Consider the following 17,377-nt stretch of genomic DNA (forward strand, 5'->3'; position numbering starts at 1 on the left):
ATTGTCTAATGATCTGAATCATTTGAAAATATTTTAAAAGTCTCTTTTAAAATGGCTTAATGCCGAGATTAGATTTAGATTTATATCAACTGATCAATTCATGTATTGATAGTTTCATTTTTAGCTTGCCGTCAATGAAGTAGCATGTTCAGCATAATTTGGAAGATCCATTGTTTCTCCTCATTGTTTACAATCAAGTTAGAGCAGATGATTAGGGAAAAAATTTAAATATAAAACAGGGAAAAGGCAGGGAAAAGAGGAACAAGTAGGAACAGTTTGTTGTGCTTCACTTGATGATCATAATTTTTGTTTACACCAAGGAAAGAATAGGAATAGCCTGTGTTATACCGCAACTATACATGTATTTGGCTTGAGAAACTAAATTTTATGCCAAATCTGTAGATGAAATTTCAAAATTAGTCTCTCAAATTTCATCCTACAGTGAAACTATCATGAAAATTGTGAGTGACTCCTGGCGAGTAATCATCAAGTATGCAGTACGATTAAATTTATACATTAATCCATCATATTTTGTTACATTTTTTCCTACCGAATTATCTTATGAGATTCAAGTTACAGTCCAAAGCAAGTCGGTGCAATTGAAAGTTTATAACGAATACAAATTCAAACAATTATCCTTCAATGACCAAATTTACTATTAAAATAATTTTCAACTCTGAATCAATATAAAACATTAATTTATGTTCAGCTGCATCAAACAATTTGGGATTTGGCTTTCGATTTAATCTCATTTCTCTTTTTGGTCCGTTAACTCTTCAAAGAATTTCGTTATCAAGCAACCCAAATACGATCATCTGTAGTTTGTTTTGGTTGAATAATTGGTTAGCGTTTATTGAACTATTTAACATTTGTAATACAATATTAATATTAATTTCTGAACCATTTACTCGATGGCTTGCTTGAAAATCGCGATGCAACGCCAGTTTACTTGCATCATCTTGAATCGACTGTATTGTTGACTATTGACGGTTAATGAATATTAGTGTTGATTTGTTGAATTGATAATGAACAAAGATGGGTTTATTAGAAGCTTTTAAGGTGTTGATGAGAATCATCTAAATGAATAATGAACATTTTAAGCTTTCATTTTTACTTGCTTCTGTACTACAGCTGCGGTTGCTGCTACTAATGCCACTGCTACTGCTACTAATTAATTGAATTTTTAACTTAATCGCAAGCTCTCGCCAAGCAAGATAAACATTTCGATATCAAAGCCAACATTCGTTATTATGCACAACCAACAAGAAAAGAGGTAAATTAGAAGGCAAAAGATATAGCAGTTTAAATTTGTGAATCTAAATTTACTCATCAAGAAACTGTTAATGTTAAGAGTAAAAGTGAGATGTTTAAAGACACTCCAATGATGAATTATGTTGGCCAAAATTTAATATAAAGGACCTTATTGTGTGATTCAGTCATTCAAAATTTATTCAGATACGAAGATGTATTTTCAAAGTTAGTCACAGGAACTTGTTGTTCACTTTAGGATCAATTGTCTATTGTAAATGTTGATTGTTGTATTTCATGAGATGTAATTTGTTTTACTAACACATTCAGAAACATAATTAGCAACGATTTCAAAATCAGATAAAAATTAATGAATTTTTAATGCAAAACACTGAGAGCTTAAGCTACGTGAACTTGATTTAAATAAAACTTGCTTATTAAATGGACACGATCTGCTAATTACTTAGCTCGATGGCTTAAGTATCTTTAAAAACTGTAAGATCTCTTCAATTGCTTCGTGCTTCCTGTAAGTGTTGTTACTGAAGAGACACAATTGTCACATTTATACAGAGTTTGGCACAAATAGTAAAAAAAAGAGTAAAAGCAACCTCTTTAAATTTAGGTCCGGTTAGTTTGTAGAATCAAAAAAAGTGAGTCTATTCATGCGATTCAAAGATTTCTTTGGTCGACATTTCTCGAGAAAATGGGGTTCGCAGTTGAAACTTGTAAAGCTTTTTGTGCAGTTATGACAGCAGATACTTTCACGAAACTTATTTAAATGATTTAACTGTTGATAACCAACCAGAAAATGGTCTTATTTTGTAAAATAAAGCTTTTCTTTTTCTGTAGAACAGCTAAGTTCGATTTTCAGTTAAATCGACCACTTTGCGTGACCGTTAGAGTTAGAGAGCTAAAACTTATTGTCGGTCCATAAAAATTGCAGGTACACATCATGAACTGGATATTTTTACCAATTTATCAACAGTTCTCTTGATTTTGGCCATTAGACTTAAAACTTTGAACATCGATATTTAGAGAATGGCATCACCTACAATCATAATTTGTTGATCAATTTAATTCCTTACTAATTACTATTACATTGCAATCAAATAACTTTTCATTAGTGCATTTTGTTCATGATATTTGGCCTGTAAATGCAGAAGAAACATTTTATTCAACAAAACAAACTCATATTAACACATATCTTGTTAAATAAAGCAATTTTCTTGTTTCACTTACAAATGAAGTGCAAAAAGTAATGCAAAAGACTCGAAGATTTGAGTTGTGAGTTTCGACTTTGTGGGTTTTGTAGGGACATAAAAACTGCATCTATTGGTACTATTAAATAACATATCCGATGGACAGTTTTCTAGAAAATCGAGGTCGAAGTTGAAACTTTGATCGCTTTTTGTGCAGCTATGGAAGCAGATTTTGTCACGAAACTTATTTTACTGGTGTATATTTTAATTATCAACCAGAAAGTGATCTTATTTTGTAAAATAAAACTTTTCTTTTTCTGTAAAACTGTTTAGTTCGATTTTCAGTTAAATCGATCACTTTGCTTGACCGTTAGAGTTAGAGAGATGAAACTTATTATGCGTGCATAAATATAGTTGGTTCTTATCAGGGTTTTAATAATTTCATCAATTTATCGACAGTTTTCTTGATTTTGGCCAGTGGTCTTAAAAGTTTGAGGCTCAATATTTCGAAGATGGTAGTATCTACAGTCGTCATACTTTCATCAAATATTAGACTTCATTATGGGCTATGATGTGTACAAATATTGAATTATATAAAACCCAATAAAATAAGTTATAGCATCGTATTACTTATGTTGCCAGATTTGAGATTTGATTAATAAAGTTAAATGCTTACCAAACACAAATCTCAGAGGTTGGAAAGATATTCATTATTAAATGAATTAGCTCAGATTTTCTTTGGTATTCACTCATAAAATATTATAGAGCATAATGAAATCTATTGATGCATCAAAGAATATTGGCTGTAAGTGAGGCCATTCTCGAAATATCGAGGCTCAAATTTTCAAGATTTATGGCCAAAATCAAGAGAACAGTTGTTAAATTGAAGAGATGTTTCAATTCGTTATATGAAACAACAGTTTTTGTGGATAAATAGAAAATGTTGAGCTCTCTAACTTCAGCCGTCAAGCATCGTGATCGATTTAACTGAAAATCGAACTAACGTGTTTTACAGAAAAAGAAAAGTTTTATTTTACAAAATAAGATCACTTTCTAGTTGGTTGTTTAAAGTCTAATCAGTAACATAAGTTTCGTGACAAAATCTGCTTCCATAGCTGCACAAAAAGCGATCGAAGTTTCAACTTCGACCTCGATTTTCTAGAGAACTGTCCATCGGATGAGTTATTTAATAGTACCAATCGATGCATTTTTTATGTCTCTACAAAATCCACAAAGTCTCAGCTCATAACTTGCACGTTCGAGTCTTTTGCCTTACTTTTTGCACTTCATTTGTAAGTGAAACCAGAAAAATAGTTTATTCACCAAGATATGTGTTAATGTGAGTTTGTTTTGTTAAATAAGTTGTTGAGCGTGCATTTAAAGCCCAAATATCATGAACCAAATGCGCTAAAGGAAAGTTATTTGGTTAAATTGAATAAGTAATTAGTAGAGAATTGCATTGGGCAACGAATGATGATTGTAGTTGATGCTATTCTCTAAATATCGATGTTCAAAGTTTTAAGTCTAATGGCGAATATCAAGAGAACTCTTTATAATTTGGTAAAACTATTCAGTGCATGATGTGTACCTGCAATTTTTATGGATCGACAATAATTTTTAGCTTTCTAACTCTAACGGTCACGCAAAGTGACCGATTTAACTGAAAATCGAACTTAGCTGTTCTACAGAAAAAGAAAAGCTTTATTTTACAAAATAAGACCATTTTCTGGTAGGCGACTAAAAGTTAAATCAGTGAAATAAGTTCTGTGAAAAAATCTGTTTCCATAATTGGACAAAAAGCTTAGCAAGTTTCAACTTTTAAGCCGGTTTTCTCGAGAACTGTCGATCAGACAAATCTTTAAATCACATTAATGGACTCAGTTTTGTTGTCTCTACAATCCAACAGAGAAAGAAACTTTTAAAGACAATTTTAAAGAAATTGATTTTTAATCTTCTTTGACCATTTGAGCAAAACTTTGTATACCTAATGGTAAATGTGACAATTGTGTCTTTTTAGTAACAACTCTTCGCGAGCTTTACAGGAAGCACGAAGCAATTGAAGAGATCTTACAGTTTTTAAAGATACTTAAGCCATCGAGCTAAGTAATTAGCAAATCGTGTCCATTTAATAAGCAAGTTACATTTAAATTAACTTCATATAGCTTAAACTCTCACATTGTCAGTGTTGCGCATTTGATGCCATTCTCTGAATATCGATGTTCGGAGTTTTAGGATGGGATAATTGTGTCTTTTAACAACTCTTATTATGAAATAATGAATATTTTTTTCAATTTTCGGGAAAAGGGAATCAGTTTCAGAGCCCAGCTTCAGGTGCTTATTCAAATTCCATGTAATAAATGTTGTCTGGATACTTATCTCTAGCCTCTTTGGTTATACTGAGTTTCATGTCTAGGTTTAATATCCACCAATATTGCTCGAAAAAGTAAATCTAGTTTCTTATGTGGTCTAAATGCTCGGCGGAACTCTGGCTAAGCAATTAAAGGACTGGGAAACGATTAAATCAAATCCAGGAAGAGCTTGCAAAGGCTACTGCTGATTTGGGTAGAGCAAATGAAGATCTTGAAACTAGAGAGAAAACTTTACATGCTGTAAGTTTTTAACCTGAAAATCATAATTTGTTCAATACCATTGAGTTTTACAATTGTCTTAACATCTCAGGCTGAAAATGAATTGGCCTCATTGTCAAGAAAAGTCCAACAAGTCTTCCAAGTCGGTGAAGAAAGTGAAAGGTAATCCAATGAACCTGTTCAAGTTATGATTATTCATTGACTTCGTCTAAATTTTATTTCTAACATTTCTAACAGATTACGTAAAATTTTTGAACATCGTTGTACCGTTGACGAGGAAAGACTAAAAGTAATGGAACCCCAGCTCAAAGAGGCCAGAAATACCGTTGAAGAAGCTGACAAAAAATGTGATGAGTTTAGAATTGGACATTTTGGATTTGGCGATTTAAACGATTCTAATCTGTTTCAATTTAATGCAATTTATTCTCAACATAGAAACATAATTAGCCATGTTTTAAAACCCATATAAAAATTGATGCTTTCAGAATACAATTTGTATTTAATACAAAAAAATGAGATTTCAAGCCACTTAAGCTGATTGGAATGTAACTTTCTGATTAAATAGACAGGATTTTCTGATTACTAAGCCCGATGGCATCAAAGGGATTTAAAGCTGTCATTTAAATACAAAACTAAGCTCCGATAAGTTATAACACATGTTGACACACATGTTTGTTTGTTTACGCTTAGTGAGGCTAGCAATGCTTTTTTGCCTTTTAATTTACTTTCAACAGTAATTTTGTTTTCCCATATTTAAATTATTAAACCGTTTGTAGTTCAAATTATGGATTTTCAGCTGTCTAATAGTGATACAGTTAAATATTGCCCATCGGTTGCTGGATCTGTTGATGAATCAACTTATATCATTGGCTGTTACCAGTTGGTTGATGAAGGTAAACAAACAAACCTTTCTCATGACCAGTTAATCAAAATCAATAATCGACTTGGATGTTTAATACTAATCAAATCATCAAAGGTTATATTTGAATACGATTGTTTAGACGGTGGTGTATTTGACTTGGCTGTGGTCCAAACTGACGACTCTACAAACGATGGCAACCATCAATTTTGGGCAGCTCATTCCAATGGATCAGTTGCCTGTTATCACATAACCAATGGATCCATTAAATTGAACAAGAGCATAGTTTCTGGTAGCTCCATGTTGTGCTCATTAACTATATCGGATGATTTGATATTTGTCGGTGATTCAGAGTCAAAAGTGATTGCCATACAAAAAGATAAGGTAATAGCAGAATGTAAACTTGACTCAACTCCTTATGGTGGTAATGATCCTGTTTGGTGTCTCAAAACTATTTACTTAGATCCAGATAAATGTATCGTCCTTTCTGGATCTGAAGATTCCCAGCTGAGGTTCCACTTTTTCCAGTCAGGCTCATTCTCTCAGGCAATCAAGGTTGTTAAAGATTTTACAGCTGGTGTTACATCAATTGCAATAATCGATAAACCTAATACAGATGATGAAGGTGATCAAACATTTGATTATATCCTCTACGTTGGATCTTATGATGAAACTATAAGAATCTATAATCTAAATATAGCTGATGAAGGTCCAAAAGCTTCAACGTCAATTCAATTGGTTCTCAATAAAAAAATTCATATCAATGGATCTGGTATCTGGAAAATAATACCAATAAAATCTAATCAACCCTGGCCTTACATGTTGACTGCGTCTATGTATGCTGGTGCTCATATTTTACATCAATATTCAACCTTAGCTGAGATAAAATTGAGTCTACAGGATTCACAAGGTGATGAAACTGGTGAAATTGTATCTGAAAAGGAATCCAATAAACCTAATCATCTGATCTATGGTGTTGCTGGTAAAAATAATTGTGATGAGATCATCGTTACCTCATTTTATGATAAAAGTATTCACATTTTCCGTCGATGTAACAATTGAGACATCATAAAATTATCAAGTACTCATTGCAATGGATACGTTTAATCAAATTTTACCTTCTGTTAATCTATCGGAGTAATCTTAATGTTGATCTCCGAGTTATTTGGGTGACGACCGTTAAAAAATTTCACTCGTTATGTTTGAATAATTGATTGACTTTCATCTTTTTTAAAGATATTTTGTATTGATTTAGAAAATAAGAAATTTTTCATCTTTTACAGTGTTTTGTTTCAATGATTGATTGCTGATAAAAGATAAAGCTTACAAATATTTATTTAGCTTCCATCAAAGATCAACAATTAACTTTGAATACTGGAATAGTCAGCTCAAAAAAAACTGTTGCGTTCTAATACATATTATTTCAAATTCATTGACACTCAGTGATACTTTGGGAAATAAACAAAAGATAGGGAAATAGAAGTTATTACATGATAAATATCTGTTGAAATGATGGGATGAGTTTTTTACTTAAGAATGAGTGCAAGAGAAAAATTAATTTGAGTAAAGAACATAATGATGACTACAAGGTTGAGATGATGAGATTGTTATTATAAAGTAAAAATTATTGATTTAATTTAGTAGAAACTTTGCAATTCAACCATGTGCACTACCAGAGGAATAATTTTTTTTAAAGAAACTCTGTAAACGAGGATCTGTTTTTAACTTGACATCAGAGTTGAATAATCCTTCGTATGGTGAATAGTCAATCTTTGGCGCTGGGATTGAATATAAGCGATAATCAAAGTCACTTTTAAATTCTGTATCGGATGATTTACCAATAATTGAATCTGCACTAAAGGAAGAATTACAGTCACTTAGTGAATCTTTACTAGAACGTTTTAATCTAGGATCACGAGGTTCACTTCCAGGTAAAGGTGGAGTATCTGATCCTTTAGATCGGGAATCCCTAAAGTCAAGTTGAGAGTTAGATGATCCTAAAGTTGCAGGTGAAGTATTTGCTAAATTGGTTCCACTAAGAATATTTTGCCAAAAATCAGCATGTTTATCATTCGTTGTATTAGTGGGTTGAGTTGAGGTTACTTGTATTGTCGTTTGACGAATCACGTTTAACATTTTAGCGATATCTAGCTTTGTTTTGTTGGGTTTTTTCTCTGTCAAAGAATCATGAGGTTTTATAGTTGCGGGGATATTTGGAGTGTCTTTTAAATTTTTCAAGGCTGCTTTGACAGGTTCATCTTCAGTATCATCATCAGAGTCAGATAAAAGCTGCTTTACTTCTCGATTATCATCTAGTGTTTTGGCTAAATCAGGAGGACGAAGAATTGAATCCATGGAAGTTATCTCACTTTTAATGTTTGACTCATTTATCAGTAGATCACCGGATTCAGAGTCTTCAGAAGCACCAGTTTTTTGATTATTCGACAAACGTTGCAACAAATTGCGAGCCGCCAGAGGCAAATTGTCAGGAATATTGGTTCCAGGTTCTGTTTTTATCGTTACTGAACTAGGAACAGATTCAGTTGATTCTAGAGAGGAACTAAATGAGTTTAAGTTTTGATGCTGTCTTGATGTTGAATTTGGCAAATTTTCGTGGCCAAGTTGATTAGTATCATCACGTCCAAATGATTGAACTGGTGAAGTAATTGGGGCTTGATTAGAGGTTGATGATGAACTCAGGTTATTTTCAAGAGACACTATAGACGGTGGCCCATTGAAATTATTTACAGCGTATAAGGGAGGAGGAGGGCCAAGATTAGATGATTCTTGGTATGAAGAGGGAAAACTAGTAACAGGAGGAAGATTTTCTTTCAATGGAGGTAATGGCATCTCTTCCGACATCACAGAATTAGAAGCAGAGTGGTGATTATTTACATAAGACGAAGAGAAGGAAGAAGGTTGATTAATATTAGCTTTAACTAGCTCGGGTTGCATCGGTAATAGCGGAGGAGGACCTGATGCTATCGCCGCATTGGACGGTGTACTATTTGAGAATGCTGGCGGCATTTGGAAGGCCATGGATGTTGAGGATACATTTGAGTTTAAGGCTGGCTGATGGAGGTGAGGATCAAAGGGTGTAGAAGAAATTGGATTTATATTAGATTGCTGTGATATAATTTGATTCGATGAAGATGATTGATTTGGTGAGTAATTTGTATAAGGAGATGGAGATTCAACTATTGCTGGACCCGGTGCCCCCATAGGTGGTGGTAGTCGAGTTGGTATTATCCCTGATGAGGGAGGAAGTCTTAAATCTTCATCATGAAAGCTCATCTCAATTAGTCTATCATCATTAACTGGACCTGAAGGTTCAGTGTTTAAAGCTGGATCAGACATGGTGTCAATATAATACGATAAAACTTTAGGTCCAGCATCATGACCTGGCCTCATATCTCTGGAGTCATCGTGATAATAAGAATTATGAATACCATCAGGCTCGGGAGGTTTCTCTGCAATTATAAACTCTTTATCAATGCAGAATAAATTTCTCTTTGTACCTGTATAGCCAATCTCTAACTCTTTCATTTCTTGTTGCCATAGCCATGTGTAGTAAGAGACTCTCATTTCTTGTGTAGGATCACCAAGAATAGCAGGTCGTTTTGGCTTTGTATGATGATTTGAACCATCTCCACGATTAATCTCGTCAGGCAATTCACCGGAATCAAGATAATTTTTAAGTAAACATCGAGTATCCTCAGTTAGAGGTTCATGACTAAAGCGACATTTGTCTCCTGAGTAACATTCAGCACCAGTGTGGTAAAATTTACAAGGAAATTCACCATGCATAAATAGGCAACCATCACCTTTGCCACAAAAACCTTGAAGATAGAATTTACAAATGTCTTTTTTCTTGGGAGGTGGTGCATCATGGGGAAATGGACAATCAGCTCCCTTATGGCATTTACCATCAAGATAAAATTTACAGGTATTTTTGGGCGATTTTTCACGTTCTCTGTCATTTTCTTTCAATGCTTGATGCTGAGGAATCACAGGAAGGTTTTGAGATGAGGGTGCGGTAGTTGATGAAGTTGTTGTTGTTGTTACAAATGCTGATGCTGGTGCTGAAGTCGTTGTTTGAGATGATGGTAAAACTGATGAGACTTGCTGTGATTGTTGTTGCTGTTGTGACTGTGACTGTGGTTGCGATTGTGATTGTGCTTGATGATGATGGTGATGATGATGATGTGCGGATTGATCTAAATTCATCATCTTATCTCTGTCTCTAAATCTATCTCGATCGCGATCTCTATCACGGTCACGAAAATCACGACGATCACGGTCTCGCCAAGTCATTCTGTCCATCCGATCCATCCGATCTCTCATTCGTCCACCTCGGCCTCGTCTTTCTCTAAAGCCTCTAGGCCCGAAGCGGTCGAATCTATCACGATCACGATCTCTTGATGCTGGACGAAACAGTCTTCTATTTTGCCGGACAATTTCTCTCATTTCTCTAGTATCAGATCCACCTTGAATACGTTTAATTTTCTCCATCATTTTCTCTAACTTTTCTCGCTTCTTTTTTTGTCCTTTGGTGTCTTTGGTTGTTTTTAGCATTTCCTCCATTTGTTTGATGACTCCTTTGAAAAACTCTTCATTAAAATCAAGCGAATCATCCTCTGAATCAGTTCTATCACTTGGCTCATCATCAGATGAGCCTGTCTCATTTGTTTCTCCTGGTTCTCTTGATGAGGCTCGACGCTGTTTAGATGGTCTCAAACCATTCTCATCTTGTTCTTTTGTTGAAACACTGTCATTTCCTGTAGATTCTTTACTTTCCTCATCTTTCCCATGTTTTCTCCTTTTCCTCTTGTCTGAACTAGCATTCCTTGAAGTTGATGAGGATGTTGATGAGCCTACACCGGAGGTGCTGTTGTTGCTTGTGCCAGAGTTATTGCCACTGGTGCTACTACTACCTTTTTTAAAGTCACTTTTCTTTGAAGATGACCTATTTTCATCTTTTTTGCTCCTTTCAGAGGAAGACCTTGAAGAGGTCTCACGTGAAGAAGAGCCTGAAGGGTTAATCGTAGACGCTGAAACTGAATTGAGAGTTAAACCACTAGTTATCACCCCGGACCCACTTTTGTCACCTTGATTTCCGTATGAAAATGCAGTAGTTGTAGTAGTTATAGATGGTGCATTGGTAGATAAAGTTGTAGATGCTCCTGTTGTTGGTTGCTGATGCTGTTGTGAATCATCATCATCATCATCATCAATGATTTCTCCTTCTTCAGCATCATCGTCCAGTTCTCCTTGTTTTTTACATGGTTCACCTTCCTCCATAATTTGTGTGTGTATGTAAATATTTAAGTGAATTTGTATTTTAGGAAGACTACAGAAACAAACAGAAGTGAATTATTCACAGGCCTACTTGAAAATGAACGCTCTTAGAAATTTGGAAGTGTATATATATCAATGAAAGGTGGAGTCAATGATGTCGAGGAAACCAGAAAAAAGGCAATGATGATGGCGGGTATAAGTGGAAAGAAGAAGGGGAAGTAAATAACAAAAAGAAAGACTAAAAGATAGAGAAGATGATGATGATAATGACTATGAAGAAGTAGAGGAAGAAAGGGAGCGGAAGAGAGAGGGAGGAAAATAGAGAGAGAGATAGGAAAAAAGAGAGGGGAAAAAATGCAAATGGCAGATTAACTAAACTTGTCAAACGAGTAGTGATAATTGTTGATAATCTGTACAAAAATTCTGTGATATTTGTCCAAACACAATTCAAAAAAAAGGTCAAATTGATATAAAAATTAAACAAAAACTCATTTAAAGTTGCAATAAATAACAAGTATTGATTTTTTTCTTCAAATTCTTTCCCTTTTTAATTTCATGATGATTCTCCAAAAAATTTGGTCTCAACGTTTACAATGTAGGTTTAAGGACAAAATAACATTTTGAAAAAATAGTTCCGAGGGGATGTATTGTAATTAAGCGGAAATGGCTGATAGTAACCAGATTAGTTTGGGTCACGTTCGCATTCAGTTAGTCAGCTGTTCATTATTTGAACTCAATAACCTTCATCAAATTAAATCTAAATCGATTTACTCCTGACTTTTCACATTTCAATTCAATTTAAATTTTTCAGACAATCCCTTTAAATCGCAAAACCTGACTCATTCAAATTGTATCACTGGCGCAACCTATTATCTGGTTATCTACTAATTCAAGTTCCTTTCAATGGAATGCTTTCATTATCATTTCAATTCAATCATTCAGTCTTTTTTCACTTTATTTACGTCTTTTCTTTTAATTTTATCGTCATTTTATCCGTCATTAGAATAACAATTTGGTAGTTTTGAGTAATTGTAATGAACAAAGGTAGCCAAGTTTATTGAATTTAATCTTTGCTATTTAATAGATTATTGAGTAAATATTAGCTATTTGATACATTTGTAATGTAACATTTACTTAATTGGTATTTTAATGGTCGTTTTATCTTCCAAGCTCATCTTGATAATTTACACGCTAATTCAATTCCTTATTAAATGTTAAAAGCTATCCGAGATGAGTCAAAAATTGGATTCTTGAATATTGAAAGATGATCTTGTTGCTATCATTCAATTTGGTTATTCTTAAAGATTTTTTGATGGCTGTTATTTTCAATTAAAAATTTCATCTTTTATTATTCTACATTTATTTTTAACATTTTTACAATTTAAAATGGAAAGGTTAATTGAAAAATCATTAGAGTTATGAGAATTGAAGTTACAATTGAAATTATTGGAATTATTGAAAATTTGAATTAGCCGCCAAATAATTTTGGTTCAGTTGTTAACCAAAACAATCTCACATGTGTTGAATTCAGTTTGTTTTAAATCAACTTTGTTTATCTACATTTATAAATCATGTATTTTGATCGTTTGAATTTAACTGTAATTAGAGTCTACTGTCATGTTAAAAATGTAATTAAAAATCAGATGAATTCTTTTGGACCGGGAGGTCCCTTTGGTCCAGGTAATTTTGTAATCTTATTTATTCTCGTGTAACCAATTTATAAAAGCAAGTTATTTTCAAATGTTAATCTTTTTTATTTTTTAAATTTAGAACCAGCATTGATGCTAGCTCCTGTTGGATCAAACACCATTCTAGAAAGACTATGGTCACATTTTGAGAATAATAGATTAAGGTCGAATGAGGATAAATCGCCATCCTTCTTGGATAACATTTTTTTCGCAGTTCCTAAACAACGAAAGACAGTGGAAAGGAGATTGCAGGGGAAATTTGGTGATGATAGATGGGCTCCTCATGGAAGTAAAATGTTGCGGAAACGTTACGATATTGTAGTATGTGAAACTTGTGGAAATTATCGAGAAAAACTGCGTCTTTGCTTACATTGTTTCACCAGAGTAGAGGAAGAAAGTAAGGTAATTAAAGAAGCTATAGCACGACATTATGGATTGGACCCAATTGAAAAACCATGGGAAATAAGATATAAAGATGATCCTAAAGATCAGGTTAGTGATAAAATTTTGGTTGAAGTAGATAAAGAAAGACCAGAATGGTTTAATAAAAATTTATTACAACGTGCAAACCAAGTCATACCAGAGACAAATGTAACAATTGCCGATGACAGATCTAAAAATTGAAATTACTTTCTCCATAAACGAAAGTATAATGTAATTGTAGTTTATAAAGAGCATCTTTTTGATTCAGTTTCAAATATTAAAAGTAATAACCAATGATTAATCTCTTCGAGTTTATAAGTTGATTTCCATAATACAAATTCATCAGGCAATTGGCAATGGTGGACGGAGAACACACAATTCAGCCAGTTCAGGATAATAGAATCTCAACGCACAAAACGACCGTATCTTCTATAGTATGGAATCAAGTTATTCTCATGTGTCGCATAATAATCCCTCCACATATCAGCAGATGACGAGTAGTTAAGAAGATAAGCCAGTAACCCGACCGGAGGTCCTTTCCCTCGCCGAGTTAAAAAACCAGCAGGCATACCAAAAGGAATGGGTCCCAAATTTTGTCCCAAACGTGGTGAATCGTCCTCATAATCTTTAAATATATCATGGAATCCAAATCTGATCGAATAGAAAAAGCGATCATAAATTGGTTCAATCGCATTACAATGGACAGTCAATTTTTGGTGGTTAAACAGCAAAATAATTAGTGGCACAATAAAAGAAACAAAATACAGTTTTCCAGTCATTTTGGAAGCACCTAGGATGCCATTCCTTGATTCAGATGATAAAGTTCACGGTCGTAAAAACACAAAAGCTAGTGATTAGATGTTTACAAATGATCAGATTCCTTTGATATATTGGGCCTGAACACAATCTTAACTTCATCTTATCATCAGGATTTAACCAACTGATTGCGAAGTTTAAAGAAAAGCTGAAGGATCATAAAATTATCCGTTTTTTGCTGTCACAAAAGGGTGCAATTTGAATTAAAGAACATCGAACTGTAACTTTTACCATTTTTTGTACCGACGACACCCATCGATCAAAAGGGCTGCTCGTTTTGATTGGGAACGGTTGAATGGGCACCAAAAGATTGGAGTCTTTAAAGGATGACAAGTCTTTCGCTCTTTCCCTTTTAAAATTGGTATTAGTGTTTTTCATTGATACAATTGACGGTTTGACTGGTTTTGGGCAATAAGGAGATACAAAAGGGAAGGAAGAGGACAAAACTAATTTGTCTTTCTGAATTGTAAATTAATTGTTTTATTGTAATTAGCTACATTATTAGCTTTATTATAACTTTCTACTTAAGCGTCAGAAAACATGTATTTCCCTCACTTTCACTTTGTTGCTAATCTTAGATCACAATCTTTCATAAATTATTACAATTTTAAGGTAAACTAACCAGATAGTTCAGTCTTTCATGATTAACTACAATTTATTGTCAATAATCAAGTGTTTAATATTAGCAAGTTGAGCACTTAAATACAAAATAACATGGTTTTTGGCGATTATTCACTCACATACGAATCAAAGTTGAACTATTGCTGGATAGATTTAATATATCCTTGATTAGTATTCACTAAGCTTACTTCAATAAATTAACTATTACTAGTTTTAATCATAAAATTGAATCACAGCAAGTATAAAAAATAAAAATTAAATTGTCAACATTTCATTGAAGCGAGGCGAGTTTAATAGATGAGCCCAATGTTAAAGTTAATCTGAAGATGATTGTAAACATTAAAACATCCAATTCATTTAATACTCTCAATGTCATCTGATCTACTGTTTAATCACTGAATTTAATGGTGGGTGACTGTTTAATATCATCAAATTATCCCCAAAAAATGAGCATTAAAGTAATCCAATAAATTGTAAAAATAATGTTAATTGATATTTGTCACGATAGATGACAGTATTAACCATTAGTAAAGGCAAATTTGTTTAGTCAATAAAAAAATTTGTTTGCTAACAAATCTAATTATTCAATTAATTGTGACACTTGAAAGATTAATAATGAAATAATGTTTCAATAATATGACAAATTAGTTATCAGACACAATTTAATTCAATTTATTCTCATACCATAAGGCAAACAACCTTAAATATTAACATTGGAATGTGCGATGTCTGTAAAAACAAATTAATGATTGGGTTGAAGGTTAAATTGGGTTGAACCTGATTCCACTGTTTACATTAATTCATTGTAATTGATGTAATTTGCCCTGAATCCTTGAGATAATACAAATTGAAACATTAAATTGTTTAGTGAAGTCAAAATATTCAAGTGTTTGCCATAATAAATGCGCTCCAATGCAACAGGCAATCTAAGAAGCAAAGAGTTGATTAATCAGTGAAATTGACTTTATTTTTTTTTGAACCATTTAAAGAAACTAATTGATACAATTAAATGTTACATTTACCTTAGACAGCAAATATCAATTGTAACCAAGCAATGTCTGTAAAAGCTGACTCGTAGTCAGACTGATCTTGATACAATATTAGATGAAATTACACCAAGAATCTCATTTCAACCCATTATTTACCCATTTTAACTCACATTGATCAATTATGAATCTTGAATTGATTTAACCAGTTGATCTTGATGATTATATTGGCAAGAATAATTGCTGTAAACAGTAAAATGAGCAACTTTTCCATATCAATTGAGACACTTGATGCTACCATTTTGTAATTGATCAAGTCTGTTGGTTTAATCACCAAGAGGAATGTCATTAACCTTAAATAATAAGATTAAAATTATATTAACAATAATATGGTTACAGTTAGGAATGCTTGGTTAACAATGATTTTAAGTTACAGAGGTAAGTCAAATTAGCAATTGAATATGTTAACAATGGTAACACACTCACACAATACATTCAATTGAGCATTGAAAAGCAAACTGGGTTAAGTTGTTGATCAACAATCAACCAGGGATTGTCATTATTAGGATCATTAATTTTCATCCGAGCGAAATCTAAAGCAAAACAAAGAAGGGAATCAACAGTTAATACAAAATATCAGGTAATGGCAACATAATACATTAAAGTAAAATAAACCCAGTGACTTTGCAGTCAAAGTGATTAACCTTTTCATTGCCTTGTATTTATTTGTTTGAGTTATAACCAACAAGATGATGTATTAAAATAATTTTAATTGTTTCCAACGAGAGTGAACAACAATCATAAATCTTGAGTCTCATCTTGAGCGGCATCACACTTTTGGGTTTACTTTCACTTTGTACAAGAAGGCAATTTTTGTGCCTCTCACCTTTTTTTTGCTGGCCCATACGATTGAGGATCATTTTGATGGGTTTCAAGTTGAATTGAAAGCTTTCCTTTTACCATTCATCCTCAGCCAGTTTTAATGTTCACGTTTTTAAGTACATTAAAATCAATGATTTTCAAGTTGATTCCATGAGCTTTTGCCTTGAAAAGGTATTTTATAGACCAAAATCCATTTGCAATACAAATTTGTAATGAGCTCCGTTTCACAGACAACACTCAATTCAATCATCTAATCGGCTTAACGAAATATCTTGTTTCTTTCCAAATCCTTAAAGTCCTATAGACGAGAACAAGTTTACCAACAATCGACTTAAATACGGCATTATAACATTTGTAGCATCCATTTGATACACACACCTCCATAATGAGTTGAACAATTGAATAGATTTAACTGTTGATTCCAGCAGTAAAAGTTCAGTGCAATCTGAATAAAATCTAGTAGGCAGACTTTAAGATGATCATAAAACACAATAGTTTAAGATTTTAACAATAAAAGAAAATAAATTTAAACTCATTAATTGCAATTATAGACACATTTAAAAGGTAATTAATATTCAAATTATTATAAAATCAAACTTACCTTGATTCTTTTTGACCAATTTTCTCATCGGAACCATGTTATACCACATGACTGCTGTAGCCTACCAAAAATGCAGCGAGGAGTAATGAACAAGTGGACAGCTTGAGTATCGACTCACATTGGGTGAAAAATGTAGAGGCCTTCGTGTTCAGTAAAAGGAATGCATAA

The 17,377-nt window shown here is 33.1% G+C and overlaps 3 protein-coding genes and 1 long non-coding RNA gene across 4 annotated transcripts; 2 read left to right on the forward strand and 2 right to left on the reverse strand.

Moving 5' to 3' along the window:
* Window positions 1-5,520: 5,520 nt before the first annotated feature.
* Window positions 5,521-7,176, forward strand: LOC149093268 (uncharacterized). The gene has a single exon (XM_089268690.1). The coding sequence runs from the start codon at window positions 5,820-5,822 to the stop codon at window positions 6,954-6,956; it is 1,137 nt and encodes a 378-aa protein (XP_089124816.1). The 5' UTR covers window positions 5,521-5,819; the 3' UTR covers window positions 6,957-7,176.
* A 35-nt stretch (window positions 7,177-7,211) lies between these two features.
* On the reverse strand, window positions 7,212-11,945 carry LOC107371516 (uncharacterized). Its single transcript, XM_015939625.3, has one exon. It carries the CDS (start codon window positions 11,193-11,195, stop codon window positions 7,551-7,553), a length of 3,645 nt encoding a protein of 1,214 aa, XP_015795111.2. The 5' UTR covers window positions 11,196-11,945; the 3' UTR covers window positions 7,212-7,550.
* Window positions 11,946-12,730: 785 nt separating this feature from the next.
* On the forward strand, window positions 12,731-13,604 carry mRpL32 (mitochondrial ribosomal protein L32). The gene is made up of 2 exons (XM_015940012.3): window positions 12,731-12,872; window positions 12,963-13,604. The coding sequence occupies exons 1-2, from the start codon at window positions 12,764-12,766 to the stop codon at window positions 13,502-13,504; spliced, it is 651 nt and encodes a 216-aa protein (XP_015795498.2). The 5' UTR covers window positions 12,731-12,763; the 3' UTR covers window positions 13,505-13,604.
* Window positions 13,605-15,391: 1,787 nt separating this feature from the next.
* LOC107370937 (uncharacterized) lies at window positions 15,392-17,090 on the reverse strand. The gene is made up of 4 exons (XR_016199540.1): window positions 16,613-17,090; window positions 16,213-16,319; window positions 15,763-16,079; window positions 15,392-15,666 (listed from the first exon to the last, which is right to left on the reverse strand). It is a non-coding gene; the product is annotated as an uncharacterized LOC107370937 (long non-coding RNA).
* Between the last annotated feature and the right edge of the window lie 287 nt (window positions 17,091-17,377).

The sequence above is a fragment of the Tetranychus urticae genome, chromosome 3, assembly GCF_039701765.1.
Source record: "Tetranychus urticae isolate SD_2017Ah chromosome 3, NJAU_TeUrti_SD_1.0, whole genome shotgun sequence".
Lineage (NCBI taxonomy): Eukaryota > Metazoa > Arthropoda > Arachnida > Trombidiformes > Tetranychidae > Tetranychus > Tetranychus urticae.

Excerpts from the sequence above, each read along its gene's own strand:
- LOC149093268 (XM_089268690.1), top strand. The coding sequence starts at position 5,820 with ATGGATTTTCAGCTGTCTAATAGTGATACAGTTAAATATTGCCCATCG.
- LOC107371516 (XM_015939625.3), bottom strand. The coding sequence starts at position 11,195 with ATGGAGGAAGGTGAACCATGTAAAAAACAAGGAGAACTGGACGATGAT.
- mRpL32 (XM_015940012.3), top strand. The coding sequence starts at position 12,764 with ATGTATTTTGATCGTTTGAATTTAACTGTAATTAGAGTCTACTGTCAT. Across the intron at positions 12,873-12,962 it reads GGGAGGTCCCTTTGGTCCAG|AACCAGCATTGATGCTAGCT; the intron begins GTAATTTTGTAA and ends TTTTAAATTTAG.